Here is an 18,254-nt window from a genome sequence, read left to right on the forward strand (position 1 = left end):
CACGAGATATAATAAATTGATATGTGTAGGCTAGGTATCATGGAAGCATTAACATTTCATGTTAAAATTGGTGTACATGTGTAGGCTAGGCATCATGGAAGCATTAACAATTCATGTTAAAAGTGTTGTACCTCAGAGATGACATAATCAAGATAAATATAGAATCAAATAAATGCATTTAAGTCAATTAGGTGTATTCGTTAGTTATGGCAGTATTTTTAATACAATTTTCTCAACTTTTAGTTTCAATTTTTAATGTAGAATTTGTCAAATTAGGTTAGGCTTGAAAGGTTGACATTCCACCAGTTAATCAATCTTTTTTTTAACACATGGGTAAACATCAATGAAACAGCAACCCAACAAAAAGGGTCAGTAAAAAAACCCATCTAGTTTGAATTGTACACTAAGATGGTACTAACTTGATATTATCTGGATGAAAATTGCTATCCAGATTACTTTAGTAGCATTTACCTTGTTTGAATACTGCCTTAGTGATATACACTCTACTTTGCCTTTTATCTAAAGATTACCATATTGGCATAAGACAACCATAATTGACCGTGATTATAATATTACATGTGTAAATGTTTTCAGGAATGGACAGACACCATTATTCCATGTTTGTACATGGAGAGAAATTTGTCTTCTTACTGAGGCGTGAGGCAGAGGATGAAACAGACATGGATGTGTTCAAACCAGCTGAGTGGAGGTGGCACATACCACAAATCAATGATAACCAGTGGCATCATTATGCTGTCAGTGTGGACTTCCCTGAGGTAATGCCACTATCTGTAAAAAAAATTGATCATGAATACTGACATTTCTTTTAATTTGTACCAATTATAAATGATGCAAAAATGAAGTGTTATTTTCATTTACATCATCAGATTTTGTCAACAAATGCTTATTAAAGTATCTTGATTAGAACTGTTGTAAGATGCTATACTTTTACTGTTATTTAATCTTAAGACTTGTAAGAGTAAGTGGCCTTCTTGATTAACATGTCATGAGGCACTGTAGCATAAACATATCCCCTCTAGGGAGTGGTGAATTAACATGAATTTGAATAGGAAACTCAACACTGTATTCATGTCTATAGGCAAACAAAATAGTTTGTGTAAATAGGAACAGTTCCTTTACAAATATGATTTCACAAATCAAGCCAAAACTTTTTTTAAATCGCCTGGGAGTATTACTAAATCAGATTTAGACAATACATGTTAAATACCGTCTTGATTGGAAGTGCCTGATGAGAATTGAATTTCAGACTAAACTTTTTCGTTAAAAAAGAGCATATTAAAAAATGACAAGTTTGATGCAAGTACTAATATATTTGTTATTTGCTCATAGGATAGATTGTATATTGATGTTATGTTAATAAAATTCCCAGATTTACTAATATAATTGCTATTTGTTTCTAGGTTAGACTGTATATTGATGGCATGTTACTGATCCCTGATACATCTAATGAGGAAATCTTAGATGACTGGCCAATCCATAATTCTAAGAAAGTCCATTTTACAAAACTGGTGGTTGGAGCTTGTTGGCAAGGTAAGAAGGAAAATAAATATTATGGAATATTTGACTAATTTGTGTTACATTTGTAAGTGTTTGTATTTAGAAATTGTAAAATCAGCAAAATGTGTTAACCAATACAATAATACATAGGAAAGATATAATGAAATATTAAAAAAATGGACAATACAATAAAAACAAAAATTACTGCTGAGTCCTCAATGAAAAAATAAAATTGGACATGATAGACAAATACCAAATTAAATGTAAAATATGTGTAAATTACTGTGGCTTTATTTTGTGAATTAAGGGAAAATGGTATTTTTGTGGATATTTGGTTTCTTGGTTCTGGTCAAAGACTAAAACATGCTTATTAAAATTATACTGTTTAAGGGGGCTCGCGGGTCTAAATCAAATTTTTTATTTAATATAAGATTTCGCCAATTTTTTCTATAAATGAACTATATCTTATACCTAATAGAAAAATAAAATCAAAAAGGGGGGTCACCGATCATTTATGCTCACAATCTGACTTCGAAAGAAGCATACATTTTTGTAAAGGTACTTTTTTTCTGTTGAACTAGTAGGAGAAAAAGAGGTAATATCGAAATAAAAAAGGAATTCAATTACAGAAATCGCTTAAATTTTACAATAATTTAGTTAATGTATAGCTTATTTGAAAACAATAATAAAAAATATGGGTCACCGATGAGTAAAAAAAGATATTTCAATTTTAATGACAAAAAATAGCATTTTTGCACCAAAGGGAGATAATTTGGAGCTTTTTTCATGATATAAACATTTTCAAAGTCACCTGGGTCCAACACGAATTGATTTTTTGGAATAATTTTTGTACCACATGATAAAGTAACAACTACTAAAGGTAATAAATAAAATTTGTAATGAAAAATAAAAGTTTATTTTTTTCCTGAAAATCTTATACCCGCGAGCCTCCTTAAACATTTAAATTTGTTGTTCACCTGTACCTTCAAACGCCATGGAAATTTGTATCCCACAAATAACAATTAATACTTATTATTTGTTATCACTGGATTATTGCAATAAGTTAAATTAAAAGTTAAACAAAAATACATTAAATGCAACCTTTGATAAAAATGTATAAATTGTAGATTATTAGTTGTAATATAATGACCATTTACATGACTTTTGCAGGAAAAGAAAATGAATTTGGTAAATATTTCCATGGATATTTAGCTGGATTGTCTATACTGAAGGATAAAACTGAGAGTGAAAGAGTAATCAGATGTTTAAATGACTGTAAAGAAAACTTAGAATTCCATGCTCTGTCAGAAATGGAGAGCGGAACAGTAAGTATAAGTATTCTCAGATTACAGAACACTGCCGAATGTAAAGAAAATGTGGTATGAGTGCCAATGAGAAAACCCTTCATCCAAGTCACTATGTATAAAAAGTAAACCATCATAGGTCAAAGTACAACCTTCAACACAGATCCTTGGCTCACACAGAACAGCAAGCTATAAAGGGCCAAAAAATAACACACATGCCTGGTCCATGACATGAACCCTGTCAGTATTTAGTCTATTAGTAGTGAAATAAGGAGATGGGGTATGATTGCAATGAGACAACTTTCTAAATGACTTGGATAGGTACTGTATGAACTTTAACAATGAGAAAAAATAATACTATATAGTCATCTTTGCCATCATGATAAAATGTGTAACAAATTCAAATTAAGAAGCCAATAGCCTGATTAATAACAAAAAGGAATAATGAAAAACACTGATGTTTTGTTACATTTTTAAGTTTTTTGTCATCTAAGGAATTTGCAATTTGTATTCATCGGAAGACTTTATTTAATTATGTATAATTTTTCGTCTTTTTTTGGAAAGCAAAATATATAAAAAAATAAGTGAAATGAATTTGAATTTGAAATGAAAATGGGTATAGTTATGGTGTTCTTAAAAATGCTAGTGAAATCATTAATTTGGAATTTAATTCTTTAACAGAAATATAGACATCAATCCAATGCATTACATTAACATGTATTCTAATTTCAGTCCGTAAGCTTCAACAGTGAAATGACAGAGTTTAGTATTACCAGTCATAATATAACTGAGGTAGAAAGACTACTGCATGAAGTATCCTATATCAACTCCAGACGGTATCCTACACCTGGCAGACGTAATGTTGATATGAGGACTTCTATCTTGTAAGTGATAAAAAAAAAAATTGAAGATGAAAATGTCGACAGCAGAAACTTTATATATATTTTTACAAAAAGTAAAATTTAAATTTTTTTGTCCATCTGGAGGAAGTCCAGATAAATCCCTGAATTCCTCAAGAACTGATGTTGCTGATACGTTCACATCTCAAAAAAAAGTAAAAAAGCAAGCAAAAAAATATTACATCATAATTGAATTTTGACCAATTAAGAAACAAGAACAATTGAATTTCATATTTACCAAAGAATAAAATGAAAAACCAGTTTGGCAAAATTGTAACATGGCTAAAATTGAAGAAATGTAATTCTGCGATTTAATCCAAATGTGGACAACGCATATATACAACCTTTAACTATAAGTTAAGAGACATATAAAAAGAATATATGCTAATAACTAAATTTAGTCTCATGCAGGGCTTCCAAAACGGTCATATATTCCGTACATTTGATTAATGTCCGGTAAAAGTCCGGCTGGGCAAAGCATGAAACGGTCATATACATTTTAGTTTCCAAGGCTTTTTCGGTCATTTTAACACAAGTCACGCTCTTTTTGACCCAACCTTTTGCCTTTAACATCTACACATTTCCGGTCATACAAGTGACATGATGATTAATTACTATCAAAACAACCCCTACTTCAATACTTTCTAATTTTAATCAAGGCTAATTAGTTGTTGGACAGGTGATATCTACCGGTTCAGTTGACAGGTAAACTATGTTCAGTACCGGACATCGTATAAATTGATCGGTCTATTCACAATTATTTTCTTACATTTCAGCGGTTTGTAGCTCATTAATTTAGTCCAAAAGATTAAAATTATAGGAAATTAGTTTATCTACATGATTTCAATGATTTGATAAAAAATTTTAAAAGGTTTAAATGAAAAATCGTGAGAACTACGTCGAATGAACTAGAACACGTGTGCGCATGGGCAAAGGTGGGAAATTTAATTATGCAGCCTTCATTTCTTCAAAATGCTAAAATTATCATTGATACCTGTATCTTAACGTTCATTTCAAGCATTTTGTTGAAGAAATAACGTGGAAAGAGCTTCTTCACTCAGTCATGCTTTGCAAACGTACATGGATTTTACGTATCCGTTTACGGTCCATGTTTTACCATTGTCAAGTCAACATCCGGTTTTAGAAAAACGTGATTTTCAAAACGAAAATGAAGTTTTTGACATGTCATTTTGCACAAATAAAGAGTCTATGGCAGATATGAGCACGCTGAAGTGCACACTTTGAATGATGCACTGCCAATTTAACAGTTTACATCCAAACATCCAAAACAAAGTAAAGTTTAAAATCGTTTTTTAATCTAATGTCATTATCATTGGAATGGCCATCTGATTACCATAATTGTGACTTAGTCTTAAGGGATTAAAATCGGGATCAGATATAAAATGTCCGGCTGGCTCAAATGCTTTTTGGAAGCCCTGGTCTCATGATATGTTTCAAAAGAATTATTTGATAGTATTAGAGGTTATCTGTTACAACTATTTTGTTTATTTTTCCTTTGATAACTTTTCCAATCATGCTACGTACTGGCTAGAGAAAAAAAAAAGATATATTGCTAGAAACTAATGATTCATGTGCAATTGTCAATATAAACATCAATGACCTCATAGGCAAAATAACAATAAACAGATTAACAATGGTCTTTCAATCTCCAGTTTGTTTTTCAGCCACATCTCAACTCAAGTCTGTTGGTAATCTATAATTACACATTAATTTTTCCAGATGTAAAGAGAAAGAGACAATCCTACCTCTTTCTGAGAGTTATATAATGGTACAACAATCTACTCAACCAACCCTGACCATCCAAGGAAAGTCAAATATAGATGCCTCAGTCAAAGATCTCAAAGCTGGACGCAGAGTATTCGAAGATATCGGCATCAATGTCGACATGCATATTCAAGGTGACTTTGTGGATGAAATTTTGGATGATACGAATAATGCGGTTCAGGATGACTTAAATAATTTAAATTATAGAGCTAAAGCTTATAAACTACAGAAGAAATTAGAGAAAAAGTTAAAATCACGTAAGTATGGCTCAGTACCGTAAGGACAAGAAGAACCAAACGTAAGCATTTTCACAACTGTATTCAAGGAATCTGCACAGGGTCAGAACTCGATCTTAAAACCTTACTCAGTACTCAAAATACAAAATTATTGCTTGAAGCACCAAAACAAGAAGTGGTTGGATTCTAAATCTGATTACAATAATTAACACAAAATATTTATGACTTCAAGGCCAGAGCTTATTTTATGGTCCAATTTTGTATTTAAATTTTTCAAAAGGTATTTTTGAAAATTTTGAAGTTTAAAGTTTTTTCATTAAATTATTTCCAATAAAGATGTGAATAAACAAACACTGAATTGATTATTCCCTGTGCATTTTCTTTGATTTACTAGTGCATGCTTATGTGATGGGGCAGCAAATTCTATAGAGCTTTTCTTGCATTTTTCAGTTTAGATTATTATTCTTATGAAAACAGTGCTTCCTGCTTAAATGAATATTTGGTTTTGGTGAATATCTTGTTTTTCAAATGTTTATAGTTTTAGTTTTATGTAATTGTACAGTTTTATACTATTTAATATAACATAATTTTTTTTTCTTTAAAGTTAAGTTTTTCCTCTTTAAGTTTTTCCTCTTTAAAAAAAAACATGATTTAAATTATGAAAATGTTTGTAACTGGTTTGATAAATATTGCGAAAGATAGTGTATCAGTATATGATTTTATTCACTATGCATAATTGCTCAAAATGAAAAAGAACAAAATAATAGAAAATTGTTTGAGATAGGTTCTAGAATACAAGTATTTTGATAAGAAAAGATCCAAGATATATATTTGCAACTTTATATGTTAGTGTAATTTCTACTCTTGCAAAATTTGAATTTTGTTAATAACAGTATTAGGATAGATGAAATGTGCATGTTGAGAAGAAAGGTATAACATATTTTATAGAAAAAACTGTGCCAGATGATGCCTTGCTACTTGACAGATGTACAATTAAAGCAGAGCCTCCACTTGATTTCCATGTAGAACATATGACGGTCCCTGTAGATATCATGACACAATTCAACATGAAATTAGAATCCAGTGAAACTAACAGTGGATTACAAATTACAAGTAAGGGTTTATGAGAAGACTTGTCATTGTCATTGAGGTCAATAGGTTAAAGACGTCTTACGATGGACATCTTATAATGCATTATGTCTTATACTGTAGATTCATTCAATTTCGTTGGACACTAATTTCCGTGTTTTTCGTGGGTACAGGTGAACCTCAAATTCAAATGTTCAACGAATTTCAATTTTTTTATAGGCTTTAGATGCAGATATTAGTAAAACCGTGGTATCAAATATCAACGAAACTGCAAGTTTTTCTCAATCCTTGAAAATTCATACACACATTAAATGACTCCACAGTATTCGTTGATTTTATTATATCTTAAAGGCTTGTATGTAGAATTTGATAAAACATTGAAATGAAGTTTCCATAGAGATGTATTTTTTCTTTAATCCCCAAACATTTATATCCATGGTAATACATAAATCAAATACAATACGCTTATATTGCTCTACAGTAAATTTGATACATAGGTAATATAAAAGTGTAAGATGTTCTATGTATTTCTAACAAAAAAACTTTTTGTACTTGTCTTTATATATGATTAGTTTTCAATATTGAAAACCTTTCAACATAAATATTTCAAGTGACACTGATAGATATATAGGAAGATGTGGTGTGAGTGCCAATGAGACGACTCTCCATCCAAATAACAATTTAAAAAAAGTAAACCATTATAGGTCAATGTACGGCCATCAACACGGAGCCTTGGCTCACACCGAACAACAAGCTATAAAGGGCCCCAAAATTACTAGTGTAAAACCATTCAAACGGGAAAACCAACGGTCTAATCTATATAAAAATAAAAAACGAGAAAGGAGAAACACATATATAAATTACATAAACAAACGAAACTACTGTACATCAGATTCCTGACTTAGGACAGGTGCAAACATTTGCAGCGGGATTAAACGTTTTAATGGATCCAAACCTTCTCCCTTTTTCTGAAACAATGTATATTTTGAATTGTACAACAAAAGATCTATCATTTATATTATGGATTCATTTACTTCAAAATCTTACTACTTTCTTGTACAATAATATCATTTGATCTAATATGATTCAATGTTTCCTTATTGACAAATACAGAAATGCTATTATCATCAATAATTAAGTAGACTGTTAGAGGGTTTGTCTGACTGAAAAAGAAATTTGACATTTTCTACTATATGTTCAACTAAACAAATTCTAAAAAATTTCTGTCTGACGGAATGATATTTTGTCGGTCAGACAGAGATTGGGATACGCTGATCTAAGGTGAATTATGAGTCATATGTTTTGTACTACTTCCTGTACAAGAATATTTTATGGTTTTATATCTAGAATATTAAAATTCAAATCATACATTATTTTTCATTCATGATTGATTGTTATTTACATTTGTGTGTAATGTTACTGGTCTGAGCTGTGCTAATGCTCAACAATGTTTGTTTTTCTTATCAATAAACCACTGTAGATGTGGAAAACTTCTCAGATTGTCTTTATATGTAAAATGTACAAATAATTTGTACAAATCAATGATGAGAAGGGTGCACACATTTAATCTGTTCAAAAGTTTTATGCATGGAAATATGACTCAAGTTGGAATTAGGGTTAAATAGTTCCAGTTAATTGGACGATTCATACACACAAAAAACATGAAAAAAGTCAGTATAATTATGTCATCTGTTATTGTCTCGCCTTGACGAAGTCAAAAAGTGAGACATATAGGTATGTTGTTTCCGGCGGCGGCGAGGTCAGTGTCAACAATGTATTAGTTTGTGATTAGGTCTAGTTTATGGTGAACCACAAGTGGTAGGTCAATCATATTTGGTATGCAGTTATATAAGCATTGGCACATCTCATTTCCATGGAGATAATTTAGCTCCGCCCCCTTAGTCATGGCCTATTGACTTTGAAACTTTTTCTTATTTTACATGTATTAGTTTGTGATTAGGTCAGTTTATGGGAAACCATAAGTGGTAGGTCAATGATATTTGGTTTGTAGTTGTGTAAGCATCGGTATACCTCATTTCCATGGAGATAATTTGGCTCCACCACCTTAGTCATGGTCTATTGACTTTGAAATTTTTTCTGAGTTATCATGTATTATAATTAGTTTGTGATTAGGTCAATTTAAGGGAACCATTAGTGGTAAGCCAATGTGAATTGGTATTCAGTTCTATAAGCATTGGCACATCTCATTTCCATGGAGAATACTTGGCCTAACCCCTCAGTCACAGTCTAATGACTTTGAAACTTATCTTTGTTTACATGTATTAGTTTGTGATTAAATCAGTTTAAGATGAACTGCTTATGTTAAGTCAATGATATTTGGTATGTAAATTTATTGGCATTTGCAAGCATGGTTTCCATTGAGATTATAGCGCCACCCCCTCTTATTGACTTTAAATTTTTTCTATAGTTTACTTGTTAATGTTTGTATATAGATTTGGGAACAACTTATATTAAGTCAATGGTCATGATAGTATTTGGTATGCAGTTGTATAAGCATTGGCACATCTCATTTACATGGATTGTGTAGCCATGTAACTCAGTCATGGTTCATTGACTTTGAATATTTTCATAACTTGTGTAAGATGTTAAAGTATTGCTATTTTGATTTCAACATTTGCATAATCAAAATTACAAAAAGGCGAGGCATATCTCTGTGATAACAGTTTATTAAAAAAAGTTTCCATGTCTGCATTGAGCATTAGAATGAATTCTAGTGAGTTTAATATACAATTATGGCCTGTTGAAAAGGTGAATATCCAAAATTGTCACACAAGAAGGTTATTTCAATGAGGGGGCAGCCCTAAGTGAAATAACTTTTAAGGGTTGACAATTTTGGACATTCATCGATTCTAAAGGCCACAATTTTTTTATTATACCGAACAAACAGTGGAAGGGCATTTTGAACGCTTACTATATTCTTTACATAACAAACAGTGTCAGTGAAACACAAACTGATGTTTTCAGAAATTACATTTGTGTTCTAGAATTTCTCGACTGTACAACAAAGGTAGAATCTTTATTGTAAAATATTGATGGTCCTGAAAAGGACTGTTTATAAGATATATCATCAGCTGCTGGCACTCTATTCATGCCTAAACATTATTTCCTCGTCTCTCTATGGGCTTATAGTGTAACGTGAACGCTGCCATTTTGTTTATTTACGTCTGTGACATCATTTTCATGGGAGATAACTCAAGTGCAAATCAAGGAACTGAAAAGGTTATTCGCCGGTGAATAATAGGTTTATTCAGTGCTGGTGTACATTTTTAGGGTTATTCGTCCTTCCTTGAAATTAAATGAAAATTACCTGAATTATGCTATGTCACTTGATAAGGTGTTACCCAATAGATTTGTTTGTAATATATGTAAGGTATAATAATAACTTTTATATGTTGAAGATGACAGCAGGTGATCAGCAGTTGGAACGTTCTTGTTTACATAAATAACAACCCAAAAAACATGTTTTTAATAATTGAATATTGGAAAACTTTGTTTTGATATTTTGTTTTTAATTACAGATGCTGACAAGATGAAGAATTATGAGTTGGTACTCCAAGGAGTGACCTACGTCCATAGTAATGCTGAAATGTTAAGCAGCAGAAAGTTTGTACTCAGCTGTTCATCACAGAATGGTAGATTTATCAGCAATGATTTCCTCATTAAGGCAAGTGTAGAAAAAGGAACTTAAGGATGTTCGCTTGTCCTGTTTTGGAATTTTTGTCCGATTTTCAAAATCCTCTGGTTTTATCCATTTGAATGCCTTAAAAATTTTGGCCAATTGACCTCCATTTTTCTTTGTATAAATCTTTTACATGTATAATTATAAGCCATTTGTAAAAGTCTTATAAAATCTTATTTATTTTTTAATAGTTTTTGAGAACTTTAACTTGTCAATGATAAAGCTAGGAAAAATCAAAACAGAACATTTTCCTGCCAAAATTCCAATGGCTAATATCTGGAAAACAAGCACATTGACCCCTATATTTTTTTGCTTTTTTGCTTCCTCAATTCATCCCCTATCAATATATACTAGTGTTATGGAAATCTATTTATTTTGAAACTGAGTAGCGAACTTCCTTAAAACAAGGATTTTTTTTATCATTGAATAATTTTGAATTCTGGAAAATATATGAAATATGAAAATATATTTAGGATGAAAACTAACCCAACTAAGGAGGGTTAGCCATGCACGCATGGCTAAGATTAATTTTACTTTCACTATCATTTCAGTATGAACTAACTAACCCTATTTTGTTGGGTGAGTTTTCATCATACTTTTAAAATCAATTTTTCAGAATTCAAAATTATTCCAGATTCAAATAATTCCTTGTTTTAACAGCATTAGAATGCAAGCACATTAGGTTTATATGTTTCTGGTATCTTATGAAAAAATAAAGATGCTGTCTTAAAAAATATAAGATTTATATATTTAAAAGTTGTTCATCACTGAAAATGTTTGACGCACATACAATTCTCCTTTCCTGAGGTAAACCAGGTCCTTTTTGTTTTGGAACATAGAAAACATAAAAAAATTCAACTATATACATTACAGGAAGGTCTTATCAGGCAAAAACATGTCCAAAAAAAACATTCTTTTCAGATTTTCTTAATCATCCAGACATGACTACCCATATCTTTATTATATATGTCAATTTGAAATCATGCAATTATTTTGTGCCTATCCCATTATTTAATGATGATTTAATTTGGTTGATAACAGGTTGTAGCTATGCACCAGGAACCAGTTCAGCCAGTAGCTGCCCATGCTGAGAAATCTGTACAACATGTCCAACAATCACAACACATGAACATGCCAGTCAACTCTATGGGAATGGTCAATAGCTCTTCTCCAAGTATGTATACATAGTTAGGATATTGAAATCTTGGATAGTCAGTGGAAAAATGAAATTTAAACAATTAGCATTTTACTTTTAATGCTGAAGCAAGTTTTTAAAAGAATAGCTTTTGCCTTTATAGTAACTACCAATTATTTTCTTCTAACCATTTCGATTGTGTACTTCCAAAATATCAAAATTCATGCTTAATAGTAAATTCTAAGAAACAAGAACAGCTAATCTTGGTTTACTGTGTGGTTAGCTTTTTCTGTAAAGTACAAATTACTTCTGTATTGTTCCATTTCAATCAAGATTTTCAAAAAAAAGTTTTATTCTGTTGATGAAAAAATCTCTTAATCAAATGTTTACCTAATCAAATTCCTATTAGATCAGTGAACTGAATTTAATTTAAGTTCCTGAATCATTGAAGCCTTGTTGCTGACGTTGCATCATTTATATTTCAGATGTTGGTATGGTAGCTATCATTGTAGTGTGTGTTGGTTTTCTGATGTTTATGATTATCTTGGGAGTAATCAGGATAAGAGCTACACATAGGAGGACACAAGTCGTACAGGTCGAGGATAAATTAGATATGGAATGGGATAATACTGAACTAAATATCACAGAAAATCCAATGGAGAAAGAGGTATTATTTTTCATGTAACATTATAAAAGTGTTAGGATATTCCATACTAAATCAGTATTATACTTTTTTGTCCTCCGCATATAACAGGCAATCAGATAACTTAAAAACATTAAATATATTGCAAATTGCTGTCAAGTCCTCAAAACTCCAGTAAGACAATTTTTAAAAAGTTTTAAAGAAAAATTATCTTTTTTAGTTATTGCCGTTACACAAAACAGAAAGAATATGTGCAATGCAGGGACAATAGAACACTGTTATTTCATTTATTATAGTAATTGTTTAATAAATACTTATAATCTATGTCTTGTTAGTGATTTAACTTTCCAAACTACAATACTGTAAATTCACAAATTATTGCGATTTTGTCATTTTGGCCCTAAATGCGATTTTAATTTTTACGATTTAAAGAAAAATCCTGTTTAATTCATATAAAATATTTCAAAATGCGAGTTTAATTTATTGCGTTTACAACTCTGTAGTATTTTTCGCAATAATAAAAACCTCGCATCAATTTCTGAATTTACAGTAATTGCATACCAAACTGTTCCTTATGACAGGAATACTACAGATATATGTGCAGCATACATGACCTCTAAATACAAAGTTGTCTGTGTAGTTCATCAACAGTGTAACTCATTCATAAAAAACAACTGGAGATTGGTTTATTACTAAGGAGTATTTGCATTATTGACTTGATTCAAGTTTCTGTGTTTTAACGCCACTTTTAAGCACCTCTTTTGTGCTATTTCATAGCAGCCAGTTTTTATTGGTGGGGGAGCCAGAGTGCCTGTAGAAAACCATCACCTTCAATAAGAATACAAACAAAGAGTCAAGTGTACCTGCACAAGTGAGGTTCAATCTCACAACCTCAGTGTTGACTGGTTAGTGATTGACATCATTTATTACTAAGACCACTCCCCCACTGAGAAATAGGTGTATATTTCTCAGAATGTAAATACAACAACTGCTTCCTACCAATATTTTATTTTTCCCCAGGTATTTGATTATGAAGAAGAAGTCAGAAAGCCATTGCAGGATGACAGTGATTCAGACGATGATATCAGTAGTTACCATGACAACAGTGATAGCTCGGGGGAGGAGGAGGAAACAGAAAGAAAACAGAAAATGGGCGACTTAGAATGGGACGATTCTACTATGTCCATTTAAATACTGTTACATTGTTTTGTTGAACTGTTATCAGCATATTGAGAAATTTGTAATCTTTCTTTTTAAACCATGTGAAAGTTTTATTATTATATAATTTGTTCACTTTTTGGGCATTGGGTAACAAAAACGAACAAAGTGCACAATTTTTGTTAAAGCTTAACGGTAAGCTGTTGGATTGTTTGTAAAATGACGATAAGATTTTGTGAAGGTCAATTCATGTCCAGTTGAAAAAAAATGTCCATATTTAGCAAAGAACTTGTTTTGAATGATCAATGGTGCTTATTGTTTGTACTTATTCACAACTATTTTATTCACTCAAACAATTCATGTGTTAATACAAATGAAAAGGACATAAATTCCTGGCCATATCTATAGAATTATCCTTGGACATAACTCGTTGATATTTTCAATTTTTACTATGTTTTACATGGTTGAAATAATAATTCATGAAATAAAGATATATTTGCCAGAGTAAAAATATGGTGGAATATATTGACATCAAATAAGGCATAATACTGTATTTATAGTGTCAAATATTGATATGCTTCTACACAATGGTTTTATAAAAAGAAATTTTGGGAGGGGGAGGGACTAATTTGAATTGTTTTTATAAAGAATATTTTTATCATTCATTTTTATACATTTCATAAATCATAATTGAATCATTAAATATATATGTGTTGCACATCATTATATGTTACAATAGAACACTCGCTTGTACATTTGCTTTCTTTTCAAAGCACAAACTATGATAACAACTGTATTTGGACTATTTTCATGTGCATTTATCTTCACAATTTATGTACTAGAGTATCACTGTACTTTATGGTTCAAAGTTCATTAAAAGTAACTTAATGTGAAATAAAAACTGCTAATAAAAACAAAATACAATGAAGATTTGGATGTTTTTAAGACTGAGTTTTAAATGGAATCATCTGAACAAACCACTAGTTAAAATCCTACAATATAAACATGCAGGAATGATTGTTACAGCAAAGTCTCATAAATAAATTGACTACGAGGATCTATATAGGTTTCAATGGTTTAAATGAACTATCCGTAGCTAAAAGTCATTCTAATAAAATCTGATAGAAAATTATATTTTTCACAGTTTGTGCTTTGAAAATTTGTACATTAGAGAAACAGAGAGTACAATTACCTATATATCATTTTATTTATTATAGTGCTTTAATTTTTTTGTAAATAATTATTGTTCAGAGTATGACTGATAAATATTTGTACATTGTCTTGTTTCACATTGTTTACAGTTGAGTGAGGGGGAAATAACGCTGCAAAAAATTCTACATGTAAATAACATGTTTATTTTTATCATTTAATATCCATTGTTAAAGATTAATACTTAAAGTGACTGTAATGTATTTAGTCAAATACCGATTTGACATTGTAAGAACTGCATAACTGTTCAGTGAATCACTTTATATCAATAAATATTTAAATACATTGCAAATATAACTTCAAGATAACAATGCTGAAAGCTAACTGATACCTATATAAAGAAAATTCTAAAATGTTGAAGGTATAAAAAGTGTTTAAAAAAATTGGCTTTTATAAAATTTAAATGGAAATTAAAACAAAGAAGTTTATAGCAGCATATTAATGTTTTCGTCAACGATTTTTATTTTATTATTGTTTTTATCATTGTTTCATTACATTTCCAAGTTTTTCTTATGTACAAAGTAAGAATTTAACTAACCTTTTTCTCAAAGACAGGTGATCAATTCAACAGCATCAATATATATAACTGCACATGATGGGTGTTGGACAATTTAACTCTGTTAACTTTACAATACATAATAATTACAGTTATATCGCAAATCATCTTAGAGCTTTTATGCTTTTGAAAACACCCAAACCCATCATAACACTCATTTAAGGAATGACTGTAATATTTTTTCTGTCTATGAAGAAATAACATAAAATATTTGGTGCACACTGAAGAACGCGCGTAGCAGGTTATTTAACAGGGTGCACCACATTTTTTATGTTATTTCGAATAGACAGAAAAAATATTACAGTCATTTCTTATAATTTAATTCTAAATTCCATTTTAAACCGTAGAAAAATATGAAAAAACGTTGATGACGTCACGGTCACATGACTAAATTATGTCTATGGGCTCATAACAAAATAACGTCAGCCAATCAGAAGACGTGTTACATCCAAAATTAAATCATAAAGAAATAATATAACTATTGATAAAAGAACAACATAAATAACATACTTCATTTGTGTTATTTCGATAAAACTTGATTATAAAAAGTACACTCTAAGACTAAGATAAAAAAATCCCTGTAAAGATTTAAACTTTTATAACATTGAATGTTGTATCAAATGGGAATGCTATTTTTAGATTTTAGTTTTGTTTAAATTGCTCACTTATCTCTCAGAAGCAATGAGCTGCAATCAAAATTTTTATCTTTTGTAAATAAATTTCCAGGAACACATTCCTCACAAATGCAGAACTTGTTAAGGTGTAAAATTATATAAAAAAAAGTTAAATAAACATATCAATTACTTTTGCTTTACATTCCTATGTTTTATTGCTTCATAGATTTTAGAGCTATTGAGGAGAAAATTTGATTATAGAAATTATTGAAATTTAGATAGTATACTGCATGCCAAAATAAATTGTTGACAAATAACAATATGAGACCGATTTTGTATAGAAGTGTGCAATAATATTTCTTATCTTATTTACACTTTGCTATAGGCAATAAGAAGAAAAATAGTTGAATTCAAAATTATTTTAAAAGAAATATTTATATTCTTTGAATAAATAATAGGAGATTATGTCAATATACTAACTACATTGATAAGGATAGTTAGTAATTTTTCTCACATTATTTTGTCTTGTTTACAGTTTTTTACTTCCTGATAGGGACAACTTAGACTTGATTGAAATAAATAACATTTATACATAAATCATCGTCAATGTGATAATTGTTCAGTGTTGTGACTTTTGTGTATTTTTATTTGTTCTGTGTACATTGTTTTAACAGGTTGTATGTAAATAAAATATGACCACTGGCTCAGTGGCAGGATACAATTTGTTATTCTTACCATAACCCAATTTTACACCTCTTCTATTGATTTTTTATTTTCGTAAACTAGCATAATGACTTTTGAATTTATGAATACCAATTTTCTTATTATGGTGCGATATATTGTCAGTCACGCTGGTAGGCAAATTTATAGGATTAAAAATTTGGTAAAAAGTTATACATTTGTACGGGCTTGACTATTGATGCTTAATCAGAGTTGGAAAAAGGAGAGCTTAGGAATTTATTTAAAATAAAAAGTATAAGCCATACAAACAAATAATGTGAAAAGGAATGTTCTTGTATTTCCTTTCTTGTGCAATATATAGCTGAATACAACATAATTTGTATCTGAAAATGAAAAACATGCAATTCATTTTAGAAAAGCTAGAGTTAGCCCCCATTTTTGATAGTCATGGTTACATTTTATAGCATAAATTGCAGCGTAAAAAGTCTTTCAGTTGCTTTGTCACAACTTTATCGTTGAGACATTTGTTTTGAAAAGTTTGTTTGTTTTAAGCAGAGAAAAAAATCATAAAATGGAAAAATTCCAGAACTTTCTATTGAAATTAGATACATGCTCTAATATACTACCTAAAAATGTGTTGTAAGAAAAACTTATAAATGGTTGAAACTATTAACTTTAAGATTTGTAACACTAATGCTTCTGTTTTCTGTCTTGAAAGATGATACCAAATTATTTTTGTTATTTGAGTTTCTCTATGTTTAAAGGGTATAAGGATCATTCAAAATTTGTGTTTCAGATGTAATTTTTTACTTGTTAGATTTTATCCTTGTACCAAATAAAGTACCAAATTAAAGAAAAAACCTCATTGGAAATTATATAAGATATGTATGGTTTTACAGTAATAGGTGCCAGCTATTTTTGTTACTGGTCAATTTATTTTATTTTAAGCTTACAAATTGCCATAATGAATTAAATGGTTTTTTTGAAGACATTTTTATGGCCTTCTTTCTGTTAGTATTTTAAAATAAGTTATCTACCTCCCCAATACTTGTAAAAAGCTAGAGATATATGATTACTTTCAAGCTGTATTGATTTGAATTGCTGTAGAGCAACAATTGAAAAACTTTCAAGTGGACAAAACCAAGCCATGATCTCTATGTTACTAACATGTTTGATGTATAAGCCTGTTCAATTCGTTGTATGGAAAAATTTCAGATCAATATTGTTTAATTTATTTTAGAGGTTAATTCTTTTACTAAAAAACGATAATAAAGAAATTCATTATATAAAATTATATTTGAACTCTTTCAAACAATGATACATGTACATTAAGAAACAGTACATGTGAATTATTTTAATATTTATTTGGGCCCTAATGGCTAGAATGGCCCATTTTCTTTGACAAAATGAGAGTCTGTTGTAAAAGGTTATTCTATTACCATGTTAGACCTAATATATAACTTATTTCCACACAAAAGGTATTAATAGTTCTGTAATATTGCAAGAAAAATTAAAGAATAATGTTAATAATATGTATGTATGAAACTGTTTTAGTTCCAACTGATTTTCTGTCTGCAAGGCACTACATATAAATATTAGGTTCAATATGGTATAACAGCTGTTGTTGACAGGATGTACATCTTTAGACTGTGTGTGTCTTCCTGTTTCAAATAAAAATACTTTACAAAAAAATGTCTTTTTATATATTGCAGAATTACAAAGTTGAT

At 30.0% G+C, this 18,254-nt stretch overlaps 1 protein-coding gene across 2 annotated transcripts in view; it reads left to right on the forward strand.

The window, feature by feature from the left end:
• The window catches only part of LOC143057902 (calsyntenin-1-like), a 51,744-nt gene extending 33,707 nt beyond the window's left edge, over positions 1 to 18,037 (forward strand). Inside the window, exons 8-17 of one of the 2 annotated variants that reach the window (XM_076231362.1) lie at positions 595 to 776; positions 1,422 to 1,551; positions 2,689 to 2,843; positions 3,555 to 3,706; positions 5,462 to 5,763; positions 6,691 to 6,855; positions 10,371 to 10,516; positions 11,573 to 11,705; positions 12,152 to 12,333; positions 13,330 to 18,037. In XM_076231362.1, coding sequence (XP_076087477.1) covers positions 595 to 776; positions 1,422 to 1,551; positions 2,689 to 2,843; positions 3,555 to 3,706; positions 5,462 to 5,763; positions 6,691 to 6,855; positions 10,371 to 10,516; positions 11,573 to 11,705; positions 12,152 to 12,333; positions 13,330 to 13,500 — 1,718 coding nt within the window. In that variant the 3' untranslated portion in view covers positions 13,501 to 18,037. The remainder of the gene's footprint in view (positions 1 to 594; positions 777 to 1,421; positions 1,552 to 2,688; positions 2,844 to 3,554; positions 3,707 to 5,461; positions 5,764 to 6,690; positions 6,856 to 10,370; positions 10,517 to 11,572; positions 11,706 to 12,151; positions 12,334 to 13,329) is intronic. The other variant, XM_076231363.1, reaches the window with a different exon arrangement.
• The last annotated feature ends 217 nt before the right edge of the window (positions 18,038 to 18,254 follow it).

This window comes from Mytilus galloprovincialis, chromosome 13, assembly GCF_965363235.1.
Source record: "Mytilus galloprovincialis chromosome 13, xbMytGall1.hap1.1, whole genome shotgun sequence".
NCBI classification, from domain to species: Eukaryota; Metazoa; Mollusca; class Bivalvia; order Mytilida; family Mytilidae; genus Mytilus; species Mytilus galloprovincialis.